At 37.4% G+C, this 16,467-nt stretch overlaps 1 protein-coding gene across 1 annotated transcript in view; it reads left to right on the forward strand.

Annotated features, from left to right (window-relative positions):
* NFATC3 (nuclear factor of activated T cells 3) overlaps positions 1-16,467 on the forward strand; it is a 64,980-nt gene that overhangs the window by 20,602 nt on the left and 27,911 nt on the right. Inside the window, exon 3 of the mRNA XM_058155181.1 lies at positions 6,486-6,648. Within this exon, the coding sequence (XP_058011164.1) occupies positions 6,486-6,648 (163 nt within the window). The remainder of the gene's footprint in view (positions 1-6,485; positions 6,649-16,467) is intronic.

The raw sequence follows: 16,467 nt of genomic DNA on the forward strand, positions 1-16,467 counted from the left end.
GGGCGCGTTTGACTTCGGCAAACATACTAACATAACAAACATGATACTATTTACAGTCGCGCGGGGGGGCGCGAAAAATGTTTTCTTCTTCCTTGGGGGGCATGACAGAAAATAATTGAGAAGCACTGGTTTAAAGTAATCCATCAGGAGTGTGAAACCATCTGAGAACAATAGGGAAGCCAATGCTCCTAGGACAGAGAAGGCCACAATTAAACCTGGAAAAGGGCGATGGCAAGTCACTTGTGAATTCTTATCAAGAAAACTGTGGGCATGACTCAGACATGTGAACACGTTCGTGTGGCAGATGATGAGATCCTCAGGTTAGAATGTGTTGCCCAAGTTAATGAGTACATTTGATACTTCATAAATAGTTCTGGAAATGATGATATAGTTAGAACAATGTTGTGGTGAGATTTGCTCCCTGCTGGTGATAGTAATAAAAGAGGACTTCCTCCCAGAATATTGAAAGAAGGAAGGAAGGAAGGAAGGAGAAAGAGAGAGAGAAAGAAAGAGAAAGAAAGAAAGAAAGAACGAAAGAAAAAGAAGGAAAGAGAAAAAGAAAGAAGTTAGGAAAACAAAATTGTCATAGTGGAAGTGACACATATTAAAAACAAGAAAACGAGAGAAATGTTTTAAGAACAGAGATATCAGAGGTAAACTTTTAGATAATGAGATTAAGCATTGTAGAGGTTTATGCATGGAAATAAGATTGAAGCAACACGGAAAATGCTTTACAAACAGGAGTATAGAATGATAAGCATTTGTAGACAGAACTATGTTCATCAGAAGTGAAGTATGAGAGACAGTAAGCCAGCTGTCAAACAGAAAACCATAGATAAAAGGATAAAACCTTCTTTTTAAAACAGCAGCCTGCAGGCAAAAAATTAAAAAAATATTTAAAAAATGGGGAGGGGGGCTATAGCATCTTTATATTAGAGAATATGGAACAGGACTGTTTAACAAATGCATTAGGGGAAAAAAGAAACAGTATATATATGTGGAGTGGCTTGCCTTCAGAAGTTATGGATGCTGCATCATTGCAGGCTTTTAAGAAGAAATGGCTTTTAAGAGGTGGCTTTTGAGCAACCTGTTTGAAATGGTACAGGGTTCTCCTGCTTGAGCTGAGGCTGGGCTAGAAGACCTCTGAGGTCCCTTCCAACTCTAGTACTCTATATTCTATAGGAAAGGAAATGAAAGAGAATGGAAATTACTAAACCATGGCTCTTATTCTTTGGAAAACTTTGTTCCCAGAAAACTTTCTGCTTTATGTCTCTGGACAGTTGTGGTTTCAACACAGGCCCAGTGTGGTGTTAACTGTGAAGGTATTGGACTGTAAGCGAGGAGACCCAGGCCCAAGTTCATCCTCAGCCATGAAAAGGCACGGAGTAGGTTTGGGGTAATGTCTCTCTCTCTCAGCACAACCTGCCTCACTGTAGCCTAATTAGAGGGTTACCAATTTTTGAAAAGTGCTTTAAATCATTAAGAGCAAGTAAGTTCATTTTAATGAACGTGTAAGGCTTAACATGGTGGAGAGAATTCCAGAACTGAGTTTTCACAAAAGAAACGGCCTTTATCTGAAGCCACCATTTGCCTCATCTCCGCAGAAGGTGTCTGAAACTTGATGGGTTTAAGAGATGAAAATCAGCAAGTTTCAGTTGTTCTCGAAAACAGTGGTGGCAGAGTTGCAGTTTAAAACAGGCTGCAGAATTGAACATTTCCCCTTAGACTCAAAAGCCAGCGTCCATAGTCTTTGCACTCAAAATGCAAATTCTATGTTGTGTATTTTTATGCGTATTCTCTTTGAACACAGTGGTGGGATTTTGAAAGCATCTGTGCATATGTAACATTTTATTTCTGTTACTTCTGCACGTTGGAGGATATCTACTCTTCTATTAGGATTCTGTTAAACATGCACAGACTGTGTTGATAGCTAAACTATCGTAACCACATTCTTGGCTTACTCCGTTAACCTAATTCTGGAGTTCCATATAACAGAACTATCCCCATAAGATTAGGTTCATATCAAAGGCTATAAGCCTCCTCCCCTAATCCTGTAAAGTTAAAACTAACCAAGCTTAGTTTTAACTTCTCCTCTGCCATTGAGAAGTCTGGTTTTTGACTTCCTGTAAAGTTGTCAATATTTTTTTCTTTTCTCCTTTTCCTCCTCTTCACTCCCCAAATCTAGAAAGTTCAAAAGTGATTTGGCCAGCGAACATCCTTCTGATGTGCATGATAAGAAAAGGGGAGTACCACAAGTGATATCTAACAGATGTTCTCCTTTTATCAAAAGTGTGCGGGGAGTTAAATGTTATTTACTACTTTCAAATTGTTAATTGCTCTTTAGTTAAAAAAAAAGACTATTGGAAGATACTAGAAGGAAAGAAGAGAAGGAAAGTTTGCAGTGTAAAGACCAAGAAGAGAAAAAGGATTGGGCAACCAGGGGAAAAAAAACCAATATTGGCTACTAACTATACAGTTCTTCTAAGTATTCTTTTGGTTAAGGAGGTTGAAACTGGTGGGTTTTTTTTTTTATAATCCATTCTGGCTAGGCTGTTGCCGAGTTTTCAAATAATCCTTTTAAACAGTACTCCAGATTTTGAGTTAGCAATTCAAATACTTCCTGTGACATTACAATGGAAAGCTATTAGTAGCTGTGTCTACAGAAAGAAACCCGAACAAAAATTTCATATCTAGATTATTCACCAATAATGTATATAAATTAGTCAGCTATATTGAGTAAACGTAGCCTACAAATACGTTTGTTGACCAAGGGGTAAGTGCTCATACAAGTTGAGGACTTTCAAAGTGCCTACAATATGTCTTAGAAAAATAAACATTTTAAAGTATATAGTTATTAAGTTAAAACATTTACACATAGCTATATTTGTTCACCTAGTGTTTTAATTCAGTTCCTTATTAGTGGCAAACATGCTAACATTTTAAAGTTGTGATAAAACATTGACTCATTAAACATTGGCTTTTGATTTTAAAGCCACAATTAAGTTTTCCTAGTTTCCTTATGAAGCAGGAGTTTCTTATATTTTATCCTGTCTATGTTTCCCAGCTGAGTTCTCCTGACATTTTTTGTACCATGGTTGCATCATGCCTGATCACGTTTGAAACAAGCTTTTATTCAATTAAAAGTACACCAAAGACCTGGTTACTAATCATTTCTTAAAACCTCAGCATTTTACTTGGCTAAAGTTTCCAATATCAATAAAAATCAACCTGGCACGTGACCCTTTAAAATTGGTCTTTTTAAGAAAAACTTCAGAAACGTGAAAGATCTCACTTGCTATTGGTTTTGAGCAACCGATACGGTTTTAGTTAGTTTCTTACAGTTGGCAAACTTTGGCAAAACAACCCTGGCTTAACAAGCCTGAGAAAACTACTTCAGTGTTCACAGTAACATGCCCAAGATCAAGATTAGAAATCTTGAATGGGGAAAAGTTTTGTGGCTGCCCTAGATACTTTGCTGAAGCGTAGCAGGCTCTCTGCAATCATTCGACAATGTCCCTTGCCGTCTTTTCGGCAAGCTTCACCTCAGGGGCTACCCATTAGCATCTGTAAACAGCTTCTTTCAGTACTAATTAACTGAAGTTAAATCTGTCACAGAAAAATGATACAGTGATGTGCAGGTGCAGGCAACTTAACTGTTTTTACTCGGTTAAATCATATCCCTTTTTTTAAATGAAGGATTTACTGATTAATTTCCTTTTAGATGTTATGCGATGGATGCCTGTAGATCTAATCTTACTTACCTTTGATTGGTACAATCCATTAGTAGATATCTAAAAGAACAGTTCAATAGGAATGTTTTGTTTGTTTTGCCTCACTTAATGTATCAGTTTCAGTTTAATTACCAGTTTCTCAGTTTCCCAGCCCATCATTACCGATTTTTCTAATCTTGGGCACAAGAAATATCAATAACAATAAAACCACATCAGTGCTATACCTGGTGGTTATCTTACGAACAGGGCCTTCCCTGTGAAAAGAACCTGATTGCATCATCTTTATTGGCAAATCCTTTTTGTATCTTTGTTTTGGCACCTCTATTTATTTATTAGTTTGTGTTGGCTTTTTTTGACCTTTTGGAAGTTCCATTCTCCAAGCAATGGTGAATATTACGTGTTACTATTAATAAAGCTGCTATATCTGTATCATTGCTCTTTTTCCCACTAGTTTATAGAGCGGATCTTGGATCATCTTTCATATTTCATGCCCTAGCAGTCCAGATGCCCCCCCCCACTTTCTTTTTAAAGATATATTTGAAATCCTCTTTGATTTTCCATCTTCTGCAGTTTGGAAAAGGGTGAATGATTGACTAGTTCCTTGAATTGGTAAGAAGTGCGTTAGTAATTCTACTTTTAACCTTGAAAAACTCTGTTCGTCATGTTAAATAAAGAGGACATTGCTTAATTTTAGAAGATAAATTTAAATAATCCAGACAACTATGAAAGCCTAGCTGTAGCAATTTAGGATCTATTGAGGGAAAAGTCGATTTTGTACAGATTCAGAGTAGATTATTGTTAGCCAGTGTCTGCTTATGTTCTGAAATTAAGGGCTATACATTCCTTAGTGGTAGTTTTTCCATTACTTCAGAAATAGGAGTCTTACTAAAAAAGTTAAAGCATTTTGGATTAAAGTATGGTGGATTATGCAGAATATTTTGAAAAAGAAGATTAAGTTTACACCGCAGTTCTTTCTACTAGGAATAATTATGGACTGTACTGCTATAGAGACTAAATTGATTTTGAACTTAATAACAGCCGCAAGACTTTTGATTGCTCAGTATTGGAAGAAAGAAGAATTACCTACAATTGAAGAATGGACACTCAAAGTATCAAATCTGGCAGAGATGGCAAAAATCTCCGCTTACTTGAAAGACTATACACTAGAAAAATATATTTTAGAATGGAAAATGTGGATTGATTATATTCAAAATAAGTATCAGATAAAAAAATATCGAATAGCATATGAGTAAATTTAGGAAATATTTTGTATTAGATATATTTCTGAAGGAGAGGGGAATTGAGAGTGTGACTAAGTGTGGTGTGACTAGAGATTATAATTTAGGAATTATTTTGGATTATGATTGTTAGTTTTGATACCCTGCATTTTGTTCTGGGAAGTCGGGGTGGGGGTGGGGGTAAGGGGAGGGAATTGGGGGGTTGAGGCTAGAGATGGAGTGATGGTGAATGTACAGGGATTATTGAAGATGTATAAATATAATTAATGTAGGGTCGGGTCTGCCCAGTTACCATTTTAGAACGGTGAGGAGGGAGAAAAGAGAGAGTAGGAGGTAGGAAAGAGGAGAAGAGGAAGGAAGAGGGATAGAAGAGGGAGAAGGAAGGTGTAGGGTGGAGGGAGGAGTGGATGTAGATAAGAGAAGGAGAGGAAGGTTTGGAAAGTAAAAGAAGGTAGAAGAGGGAAGAGTGTTAAAAAGGGTGGTGGTGACTGGGCAAGCCCGACTAATTGTATATAACTGTACATTGGATGAATTATTTGATATGATTGTAAAAATAAAACTTTTTATAAAAGAAATAGGAGTCTTACAACCTAGTCATAAATATTTTGGAATAATACAGAATGTTTTCTCAGTGAAGTGGCCCTCTCTGCTTATTGTCTTTGTAGTGTGAAATATTCTTCGGTAATGACTGTTTCTGCTAACTAACAGAATTTGAATGCAAGCTCATTGTTCGTGCCACACTGTTTAAACTGTTACTTTAAAAAAATGGACTTGAACTATTTATCTGCCTCCTTTGCTAAGGTTGCGTTAGGCACTTTTTCTTATGTTATCACTGTACAATATGCTTAAATCCTAGCTCGCTAACTAATCTTTTTATTTTTAATATTTACCTTTCCCTGCAATAAGAATCCTGTGTAGCTGGTGGTAGCTTGATGTTCCATTAACACATGTTTAATGTGTGTACATAACAACAATACTGCAATTCATATTGGATCTTTGAGGAGGGATAGTAAAACTGAATGAAAGGAATTCCACAGATAGTTCACTTTGGTGTGCTCGACAAAGGGCTTAAACGCTTATGGAAAGTTATGAGTTAGGTCATGCAGAGTATCATGCGTGCAGATAGTGCAGGTTTATGAAATATGTCACACTTTTGTAATAGTTTTAGCCATAACTGAGCCTCTTCATGCGTAGGAGAGCTATTAGAGTCTGGGGGCGGGAAACAGTTGATGCAAATTTTTTTCTATTTTTTCCCCTTAATCCTTCACATCTGCTTTCTCCTTTGCCGGTAACTAGTGTAATATTTGTTAACATAAAACAATTATAATTGAATTATTTTAAAACAAATTAAAATTACATTTTAATGTGGAAAAAGACTGTTCAAATCTTTCTTGAAAACACTTCACAGCTTTATTACTATATTTATAGTGTTACCTCCCCAAAAACGTGGACATTTGAAAGGGAGGTTAAAAAAAGATTATATTTATATTGAAATATATGTACTTCTTGGTTTTAGCACATCTTCATTGCCGCCTCTAGACTGGCCTTTACCCATACAATATGGGCAGTGTGAACTGAAAATAGAAGTACAACCAAAAACCCATCACAGAGCACATTATGAAACGGAAGGCAGCAGAGGAGCAGTAAAAGCATCTACCGGTGGACATCCTGTGGTCAAGGTAAGGGATACTAATGTGTGTCTTTTCTGTGAACCACATTTCCCCCTGCTGTAATAGTATGTGGGACTGGTCTTGGGAGGCAGGATGAAGACTCTGCAGCCTAAGCAGTGGCCTTTCTCCTGTCTCCAAAGTCATCCCCAACTACATGCTCTTGGTTATAATAAAATAATTGTCTGCAGGAATGAACATTGTTTGGATAGAATTGTGTCAGAACTGTGATGAATGCTAGCTTATATTCACGAACAGTTAGGCCTGCTAATTGCTCCTAACTTCTTGTTTCTTTTATTGGACTTCATTTAAAATAAGTTCATTTTCTAGGAACATAGCCAGATCTCCTTGTTTGTTGCTGACAGTATCAGAAGCTACGGTCTAAAGTTTATTTACTGTACTTACAATTGATGGCTTGCTTGAAAATAACAAGAAATTTGGACATAACACTAAACTGGAGTCATTCTTGGGCACAGTAGTATACTTGCGATGAATGAAAAACCAAATTTCTGATTTGTGCATATTTGGTCATTGATATTTTGTTTATGCATTAGCAGACTTGTATTATCAAAGTCAGTCAATGCAAATGGTGGTTGTTTCCAGGGGCAAGTGCACTTTTATTACTGTGATACTTTCCCTTGTTCCAACACGTGAGAGGGAAATGGAAAGATACCGTAGCATGATTATAGTCTGCACACAAGTGGTATTTAGCAGAGTAGGGTGCAAGTTTCTTGACAAGCACTAGCCAATAGATTTAACATTGCCCTTTTACCTATGTGCGTAAACAGGAGATTGAATATTTTTTCATAATGCTTAAGTAAGACATTAGGTATAAACTAGAGTGTAAAGCACATGTTCCCTTGATCGTAAAATGAGGTAAGTAGATGAATGCCAAACAAATACTTAGTTTGTATGTGCTAAACATTAACACGGTATGTAATATTCAGGCAAGCATTAAAACAGCTAGTGATTGCAGACAGTATTTTTGTACACGGTGCATAGTTTTGGTATAGGCATGGGCTTTTAGACATACTGCCCTGAATTGGTTTAATACATAATCCAGTACAACTTTACGATACTTGGAAGTAAGTTCAGTTCTGTTCGCTGGAGTTTATTCCCTTATATATGAGCCTCGGACTCAGTGTAGATTGTGGCCAGACTAGAAAATGAAGAAAAAAACTAGAAAAAACCTAGAAAATGAAATGCTTCTTCTTTTATTAGAGTATTAAAATTTTAATATACCGTACTAAAATTATTTGTCTTGGATCTTGACATAAATGCTCTTTTAGCATGAGGATTTTGGTGATTCATAGTTAACGCCCATTTAATTTAAATCATTGTCACATTGCTCATTTTTCCTGAACCTTTATCATTATTTTTTTTGCAAAATTTGCAATAAATGGTTATTAAAGTTTGCAGTTGGACTGTGGTATTTTCACTCACGTGAAGGACAACATTTATGTGTTGTATACAGTACATAGTATATATATTTTCCATTTCTCCTTTTGATGGAAAACTGAGTGTTGTAGTTCATCTAGAAGGAAGTTGGGACATGCAACACTGCAAGTCACATTTATGTATACATGCAGTAATTTTGTAAAACAGGGCAGTTCATTTACATGTGAAATTATTGAATCAACAGTTTTAAGGATTTTCTTTTTTTGTAATAGTGATTGAGCTACTTAAATATTGTGATATAGGTATTTTAAGACCAACAATGCATGCAAACCTTTTTTATATTACAATTTTATTTATTATTTTGGTATTCTTGTTGGGAATCTGAAGAAATATGGGAATTCTTGCCTGAATCTTGCAAGATTTCAGTTGGGAATACCATAATTTATGAGATGTGTTTTTGCAAGGTTTATACAATAAACTGAACCTCATATATAACAGGTGCTTGACCTGTTTTGAATATATATCCAATATATTGTTCAAAAGAAATATGCTTAGAATTGAGGGAGATAAATTACATGTCAATAGTATGTTTTTCTCCATAAAAAATCTTTGATTTTAAAAATGAAAGCTTTCTTTGGGGGGAAAAGGTAATATTGCAGGGACTGCAAAGTAACTGATAGACATGAATGGTTCTTTTCTAGAGCAGTTGATGAAAGTTTCACAGAGCTGTAGGAATAATGGAGATTTGTAATGATCTAATATAATCGGAAGTCATAACTGTATAAATGGAATATCTAATAAATATATAGGAAATATTGTTGAAAATGGAAAGAGGATATGGTATCTTGGTTCATAGGGAAGAATTGATTGATGATATATAATGAGTCCTTCGGGAGAAGGGCGGTATAGAAATTTAAATAATAATAATAATAATAATAATAATAATAATAATAATAATAATAATAATAATAATAATAATAATAATAATTGTCAGAAATATTAAAGGGAAATGTGACCATGTGTGAAGCTCAAAATATAGAAGGTGTTGGAGTTGGATATTCAAGACTTTGGATAGCTGTTTACAAAACTACAAGGAAAACCCTTGGGGAGAAATTCTGAAAGAATCATGAAAATTGAAATATATGAAAGTACAGCTGCAAACTGTTCCCATGAGAGAATAAAACAGAGGATATGTAAAGAAGCCAGTATATGATAGCTTAGCAAGAACCACTGAACTGGTAGAACTTAAAAGGGTCTGTATCACATTAAGGAAAGTAACAAAACCATGGAGGGAAAAAAAAGTCAGGTATTGTAGGAGATGACTAAGTTGAGCCTAAGGCTGGGATCAGTGGTGAAATCTGACCCAGTTTGCTATCGATTTGCTGGCCATACATGTGCGCTGCATGCCAAGAGTGCTGTGCACGCACACACACATTGCGCACCAAATGTGCGCTGCGTGCATGCACATGCACAGTACGCACCAAAAGGGGGTATGGGAAGGTAAGTAGAACAGTGGGGGGGGGATCAGCTGTGCCGCGGGATTTAGCTTTGCTAGAAAGCAGGATTTCCTGCTTTCTAGCAAAGCTAAACTGCGCGGCACAGATGATTGTCAAAAATACCAGTTCATAGGAACCGGTAGATTTTTTAACTACCAGTTTTCTTGAACCGGTAGTTTTTATCACTACCGGTTCGCCTGAACCAGTAGCATTTTACCCCTGGTTGGGGTCAAATGCATCATCAGTTTGGAATCTCTACATCTTAAGTCCAGCCCCTCCCTTGAAGTCTGTTGACTTATCTGATGGCAATTTGCCTTGATCGTTAATAGATCAGATTCTTGTGTATAGATAGCATGAAATAAACTTGTAGTACTTTTGAACTCTATCCGAGCTTAAAACACATCTATTTATTTGTGCAGGACTGGAGTAGATTTTAAATTTTATACTGGTTTTAATGGGTTTTATTATTTATATGGTTTTTTTAAAAAACTGGGCCATGTAGAATAAGCTTTTTAACTGTTATTTTATTCTGTATTTATATGTATTTTTATTTGCCTGTGAACCGCCCTGAGTCCCTAGGGAGATAGGGCGGTATATAAATATGATAAATAAAAAAATAAATAAAAAATAAATAAATAGTTCCTGATTTCTTGACAGATATCTTCCAAATAAAAATACTAGGAAGACCAAAGCTCATCATGAACAATGGTTGTGAATAAGAAAGTAAGAAAAAGTGCTTCCTTGGCTATATTAGAAGGAAGATGACGTTTGAGGAAGAGGATGCTTAGAGAAGATAATTTATGTCAACTGTGGCAAAGACAAGCTTTGCCAATCTAAAAGGTGATTTGTATCCATTATAAGCAAAGAGATGATTTCATGCCTCTTAAGAGTTTGATTATACACTTAGGTACTGAAAGAGCTTTCAAATATTATCTCAGATCCATTATCTATAATGCATGAGAAACATTGGAGAATAAGTTATGTCTCTAACTTCAAAAATTGGATAAGTACAAATGTGGGAAATTTTAGAAAGCCTGCAAAAATGGCAGCATTTTAGAATAAAATATCAATGTTCATGTGTGAATTATTGTATTGATAACGAGAATTAAAATTTAGAAAAATAAAATTCCAGGCCAGGTCTCTCTCTGATCTCAGATAATGAGAATAGCAAGCATAGTTCTTTAATATTATACTAGCAAAGCATTTAACAGCCTCTGTTTTTAAAAAAAATAATAGTGGGGGTTAAGGGGGTTAATTTGCTACAGTATTTGGAGCGATAGATGGTAAAGCAGCTGTAATAAGCCAATGCTCATTTATTGATCTATGTCAATCGGTAATGTGTATTAAAATAAATAATGTGGCAGAGGATGTGGATGGGTTGCTTATCAAATGTACATACAACACAGAAGTAGAAAGGCCTGTCAACATTATTGAAAACAGATTCATATTTTAAAAAGGCTTTTGAAACTGGGGGAAAAGGGTTGTAACAAACAAGATAGCAATAGCACTTAGACTTATATATCGCTTCATAGTGCTTTTACTGCCCTCTCTAAGCGGTTTACAGAGTCAGAGTCAAGATAAAATTCAACAGAGGGAAAAATCTTATTTATTGGGTAAAATTTATTGGGCAAAATCTTAATGGGCATGTATCTAATATGAATCACCAGCATAATGTGACTGTTAGAATTGTTAACAAATTCTTTTTATAAAATAATTTTCTTTAACATTAGAGATTGTTTTGCAATTTTATTAGAATGTGCTCTTTCAATTTTATCAGGCCTTTGATCCATTCTGTCCAAGAACGTAGCTGAAAAATATTCAAAGATTTGTCCTGAGGATTTCTGCTGTTTTTTTCTTTATCCTCCAATTTTAACGTCCAGCCTTTAAGGTTTTCTTATCCTAAAAAAATGAAAGCAAACTCTATTTTCCCACGAGACAATATCTTCTAAATAATTCAGGATTATAATTCCAAATTCTTCTGGCCTCTTAATCCATTATTGACTTTCCAAAATCCATATACTGAGTAGCCTTTTGCTGCAGAGTCCAACAACAACAACAACAACAATAATAATAACAACAACAACAACAACAACATTTTTTAAAAAATTAAAATCAAATGTACACCATCACCTTTTAAGGAGATGGAAAATCACCCAATGAACACAGTAATATCTTGCCAGTCCAAAAAGTCTTAATCATCTTCAATATGCAAAAAATAAATTTCCAAATAAATGTTTAAGATGTAAGAGTCAATCAAGCTTCATGTCTGTAAAGGCTACTTTGTGAATGTGACGTTGATGTGGTCTTGATTCTCAGCAACTCCGTTAATCAACTGACAGTCAAAACAGCAGTTTCTGTGATCTACTCACAAGGAGCTTCTGTCCAGAGTCAGGTGGATGACCTTAAGGACCTCTCCTTTGTTCCCAAGAGATCATGCCACACCTTGGATCCAGCACCCAGTGAGGAGTCACCTTGCAAAAGCTGTCTTGATACCCAGCAAAACCAGCAAAGCATAGCTCACCATTGGCATTTACAGGAAATCTTTCAAAATTGTTAGTAAATTCTGAAGCAGGGTTAATAAAAAAATATATAATTCTGTTCTATAGTAGTTAGTCATAGAAAACCGAAATGAAAAAGTGCCGGAAGGCATATTTTAGAAATGTGGAGGGTAGCATATCAAACAGTGAAATTGAAACGAATTCTATAAGTATGAACTGCACAACAGAAACCTGTGCCTTGGTGGAGTTTTAAGTGGAAGAGCTATTGCACAGGGGCAGCCCTGCTCTCTTGGCAGAAAGAGACCTTAATTTAGTGGCATAGAGAACCCTTACGGCTGGTAGGTCTCCTGCTGCAGTGGCTATTTAAGTGTCTTGTCATATTCTTAGCTAAATGTCTATGGAAATTCTGAGTCATCCAAGTCATGGTAGCCCCAAAGGTGCTTTTTCAAGAGGCAACTGGATTTTCTTTGTTGTTCCTTGAAGACTTTTCGCTTCTCATCCAACTGAACTGAAGAAGCTTCTTGGATGAGAAGCGAAACGTTTTCAAGGAAAAACAAAGAAAATCCAGTTGCCTCTCGAAAAAGCACTTTTGGGACATATTGTTAGTTCTTTACAACGTCTGCTGGATCTGCCTTCTTAACTGTTAGACTGTGGATCAGTCTCCTCAACACACTCTGCCAGGGTCAGATTTCACATGTTGCGATAGACAAATCTCCTATCTCACTGAGTTATCATTTGCCCTTGCCTGGTTTGACCTGTCTGCCGAGACGTTGACTGGACTGTGGCCTCTGTGTGTTACAGGTACTTGGAGCCACAGGTGAGAGCTGAGTGTCAGGTGGGGACCAAAGGTGAACCAGCAGCCTTAAAAAGGGCGCAACAAGTCCCTCCACCAGCGGTGGCATCCTTCCCTCATATACCCCTATCAATCTCCAAGAAAAGGAGTATGGAAAAATAAGCCTTAACTCCCCTGAAAGCTTTGAAAATCTTTTGAAAGATTTCAGGCATTGATGGAAAATACTGGAAGTATTTTAACGCATGTGCTCATTATCAGGGGATGTCTTATTTTCGGAGAAACACCGTATGTGACTATTTTCAAGCATCTGTTCCAGACAGTTAGAAGAAAGTCATGATAGTCCCTGACACAAGGAAAAACTAGTAAAAAAAAATTGCAAACTCTTCTTGCAGATCAGTTTCTTTCGAGCGTCTGGAAAAAAATGTACAAGATGTAACAGTGGCCCAGATTGGAGAACCCAGTGAATTTTTATATTGGGTAAGCGTTAGGCAGGTGTGATTTTTACTGTTCAACGAATCATTGAAAAAGTTCTGTCAGGGAGAAAGCTTTTGCTATGTTAGTTAATTGAGAAATAGTTAGTGCAATACCACACTTCTCCTGCTTTCTGGTATGCAAGTGAGAGCTGGGTATGTCAGGAGAAAAAGCCAAAGTATTGTAAAACGAGAGAATCTAGTATGAAATGCTTGATATGTGACCAGAAGTGTAATGGAGGACTTAACAGAAATTTTAACTTAGAATTGAATGCAGCACGAACCTTATCATAGCTCTTTGTTATATGTTCAAAACAGTTCTTTTATTAATCAGCTTCTCTATCACATTTAGTGTTCATTCTTCAGATAATTTTGATATAGTGCTACAAAGTGGATCTTATCTCTAGTTGCTCTTGCTTTTTGGTGGTTATTCATCTCATAGTTTTCCCCTCTAGAGATATCTAAAAGCTCCATAACTGGACTCTATTTTAGGGCTAAATAGGTATGATGTAAGTTTGAAACACATACCTGCTGTGTGCACGTTTCTTAAAATTTAAAAGTAGTCTTTCTTGAGTGTCTTGAAAAGACATTATTGCAGAGTTATACTGTAAACCCTAACCCATTTTAGAATAGAATAGAGCTGGGAGGGACCTTGGAGGTCTTTTAGTCCAGACCCCTGCTCAAACAGGAGACCCTATACCAGGGGTGAAATGCTCCCGGTTCGGACTGGATCACCCAATCCGGTAGCAATGGCAGTGGGTGGTTCGGAGAACCGGTAGCAAAAATCCCCCCCGCAGCCCAGCTGAGCCGCACAATCATCAAAGTTTTTTTTTTTTACTTTTAAAAGCATTTTTTCTTCAGCGGAAAAAATGCTTTTAAAAGTAAAAAAAAGCCTCTGATGATTGCGTGGCTCAGCTGGGATTGTCAGAGGCTTTTAAAATCATTTTTTCCGCCGAAGAGGTTGTAAAAAAATGCTTTTAAAAGGTTCTGATGATCAAGCAATTCAGCTGGGATAGTCAGAACCCTTTAAAATCATTTTTTTACAACCTCTTTGGCCGAAGAGGTTGTAGAAAAAAATGCTTTTAAAAGGCTCCTCTGGCGATCCCAGCTGAGTTGCCTGATCATCAGAGGCTTTTAAAAGCATTTTTTTACAACCTCTTCGACCGAAGATGTTGTAGAAAAAATGCTTTTAAGTGTAAAAAAAAGAAAAGAAAAGTTGGTCACGCCCATCCAGTCACATTACCACCACCACCACCAAGCCACACCCACAGAACTGGTAGTAACAAATTTTACATTTCATCCCTGCCCTATACCAGTGATGGTTAACCTTTTCGGCACCAAGTGCCAAACCTGGAGTGCACGTATATGTGTGTGCCCATGCACATGCCAGACTGCTGGACCCTGGAAGAAAGTAGCTGGCCAGTGCACATGTGCGCGGCGGCCAGCTGTTCTTCCGAGTTCCATTACATGCATGCGCACTGGCCAGCTGCTCTCTTCCGGGTTCTGGCACATGCATCGCGTCAGCCAGCTGGTCTCGAAGACCAGCTGACGGGCACGCATGCACACAACGGAACCCTGAAGAGAGCAGCTGACCGGTGGGCATGCCCACAAGGTGGGCATGCGTGTCATAGGTCCGCCATGCATGCACACGACGGAATCTGGAAGAGCAGCTGGTGACAGCGCGCGCAGCCACTTAAAGGGCTCCCTGCATGCCACCTCTGGCATGCATGCCATAGGTTCACCATCACAGTCTTATACCTTTTCTCTATTTTCTTATCTCTGTTTCCCCTTTTTTCATTCCTGTTACTATTCGCCTTACAAAATTTTTAAAAGAAAATAGTTTTTAGCAAAATCTCTTCTGCTTTTCTTTCATTTTCCCATTTTGCGTTTCGTTTGAGCCTACCTTTTCCCCTGCCCCACATACATGTCGTTGGGATTTTTGGTAGTTGGAATCTGTATGTATGGGATTAGAATTTAGTCATTGAAATACCGCACAGATAGCTAGGGAGTTTGCAAGAGAACAAGTTTTAGAGCTTTCAGACTATTCATATAGATAAAACAATAAATCAGTGAAAACAGGCAATGAGAAGATAAGAGACTAATCGGGAGCATAATTAAAGCAAGCAATAAAAACATTAGTTTCCATATTCATATTACTAAGTAAAACACATTGTAGGCAAGATTAATACAATTCAGATCTCCACATTTTTCATAAAAGACATTGAAGAACATCAAAAAAGTCAAATTTTCCCTCTATTGGTGAACAGTTATAGAAATTGATCTATATCTTCTCCCTCCAACCCTTCCACTAACAAATCCAAAGATGCATTCTACAACATATCTACATTATTAGATTTAAATAAGGATTCCAATCTTGTGACAATATACAGAAGAAAATTTCTATTTTAATATAGCTAGAAGAAAAAAGTACCGTATATACTCGAGTATAAGCCGAGTTTTTCAGCACGTTTTTTGTGCTGAAAAACGTCCCCTCGGCTTATACTCGAGTTTTTTTTTTAAGCCTCGGCTTATACTCGAGTATATACGGCTTATACTCGAGTTTTTTTCTTCTTTTTCACATTTTACTGACGTGGGAAGCCCTGCGGTGCAGTGAGAGGGCGGGCGGGGGCCGCCAGCCTTCTCAGCTGAGGAGGAGGGTTTCCCCAGCGGTAGGTGCCTCATTTCCCACCCTCGGCTTATACTCGAGTCCCCAGTTTACCCCAGTTTTTGGGGTAAAATTGGGGACCTCGGCTTATACTCGGATCGGCTTATATTCGAGTATATACGGTAACTTTCCATCTAAAAAGGTAAAGGTTCCCCTCTCACACATATGCTAGTCATTCCTGACTCTAGGGGGCGGTGCTCATCTCCGTTTCAAAGCCGAAGAGCCAGCGCTGTCCGAAGTTGTCTCCGTGATCATCTGGCCAGCATGACTAAACATCAAAGGCACACAGAACGCTGTTCCCTTCCCACCAAAGGTGGTCCCTATTTTTCTACTTGCATTTTTTACGTGCTTTCCAACTGCTAGGTTGGCAGAAGCTGGGACAAGTAATGGGAGCTTACCCCTAGTTGCCCCTTGCTCTTTGAGTAGTATATAGGGACACGGTGGCTCAGTGGCTGAGCTTGTCGATCGAAAAGGTCGGCAGTTGAGCGGTTCGAATCCCTAGTGCCGCTTA

This window comes from Ahaetulla prasina, chromosome 12 (genome assembly GCF_028640845.1).
Source record: "Ahaetulla prasina isolate Xishuangbanna chromosome 12, ASM2864084v1, whole genome shotgun sequence".
Taxonomy (NCBI): Eukaryota; Metazoa; Chordata; class Lepidosauria; order Squamata; family Colubridae; genus Ahaetulla; species Ahaetulla prasina.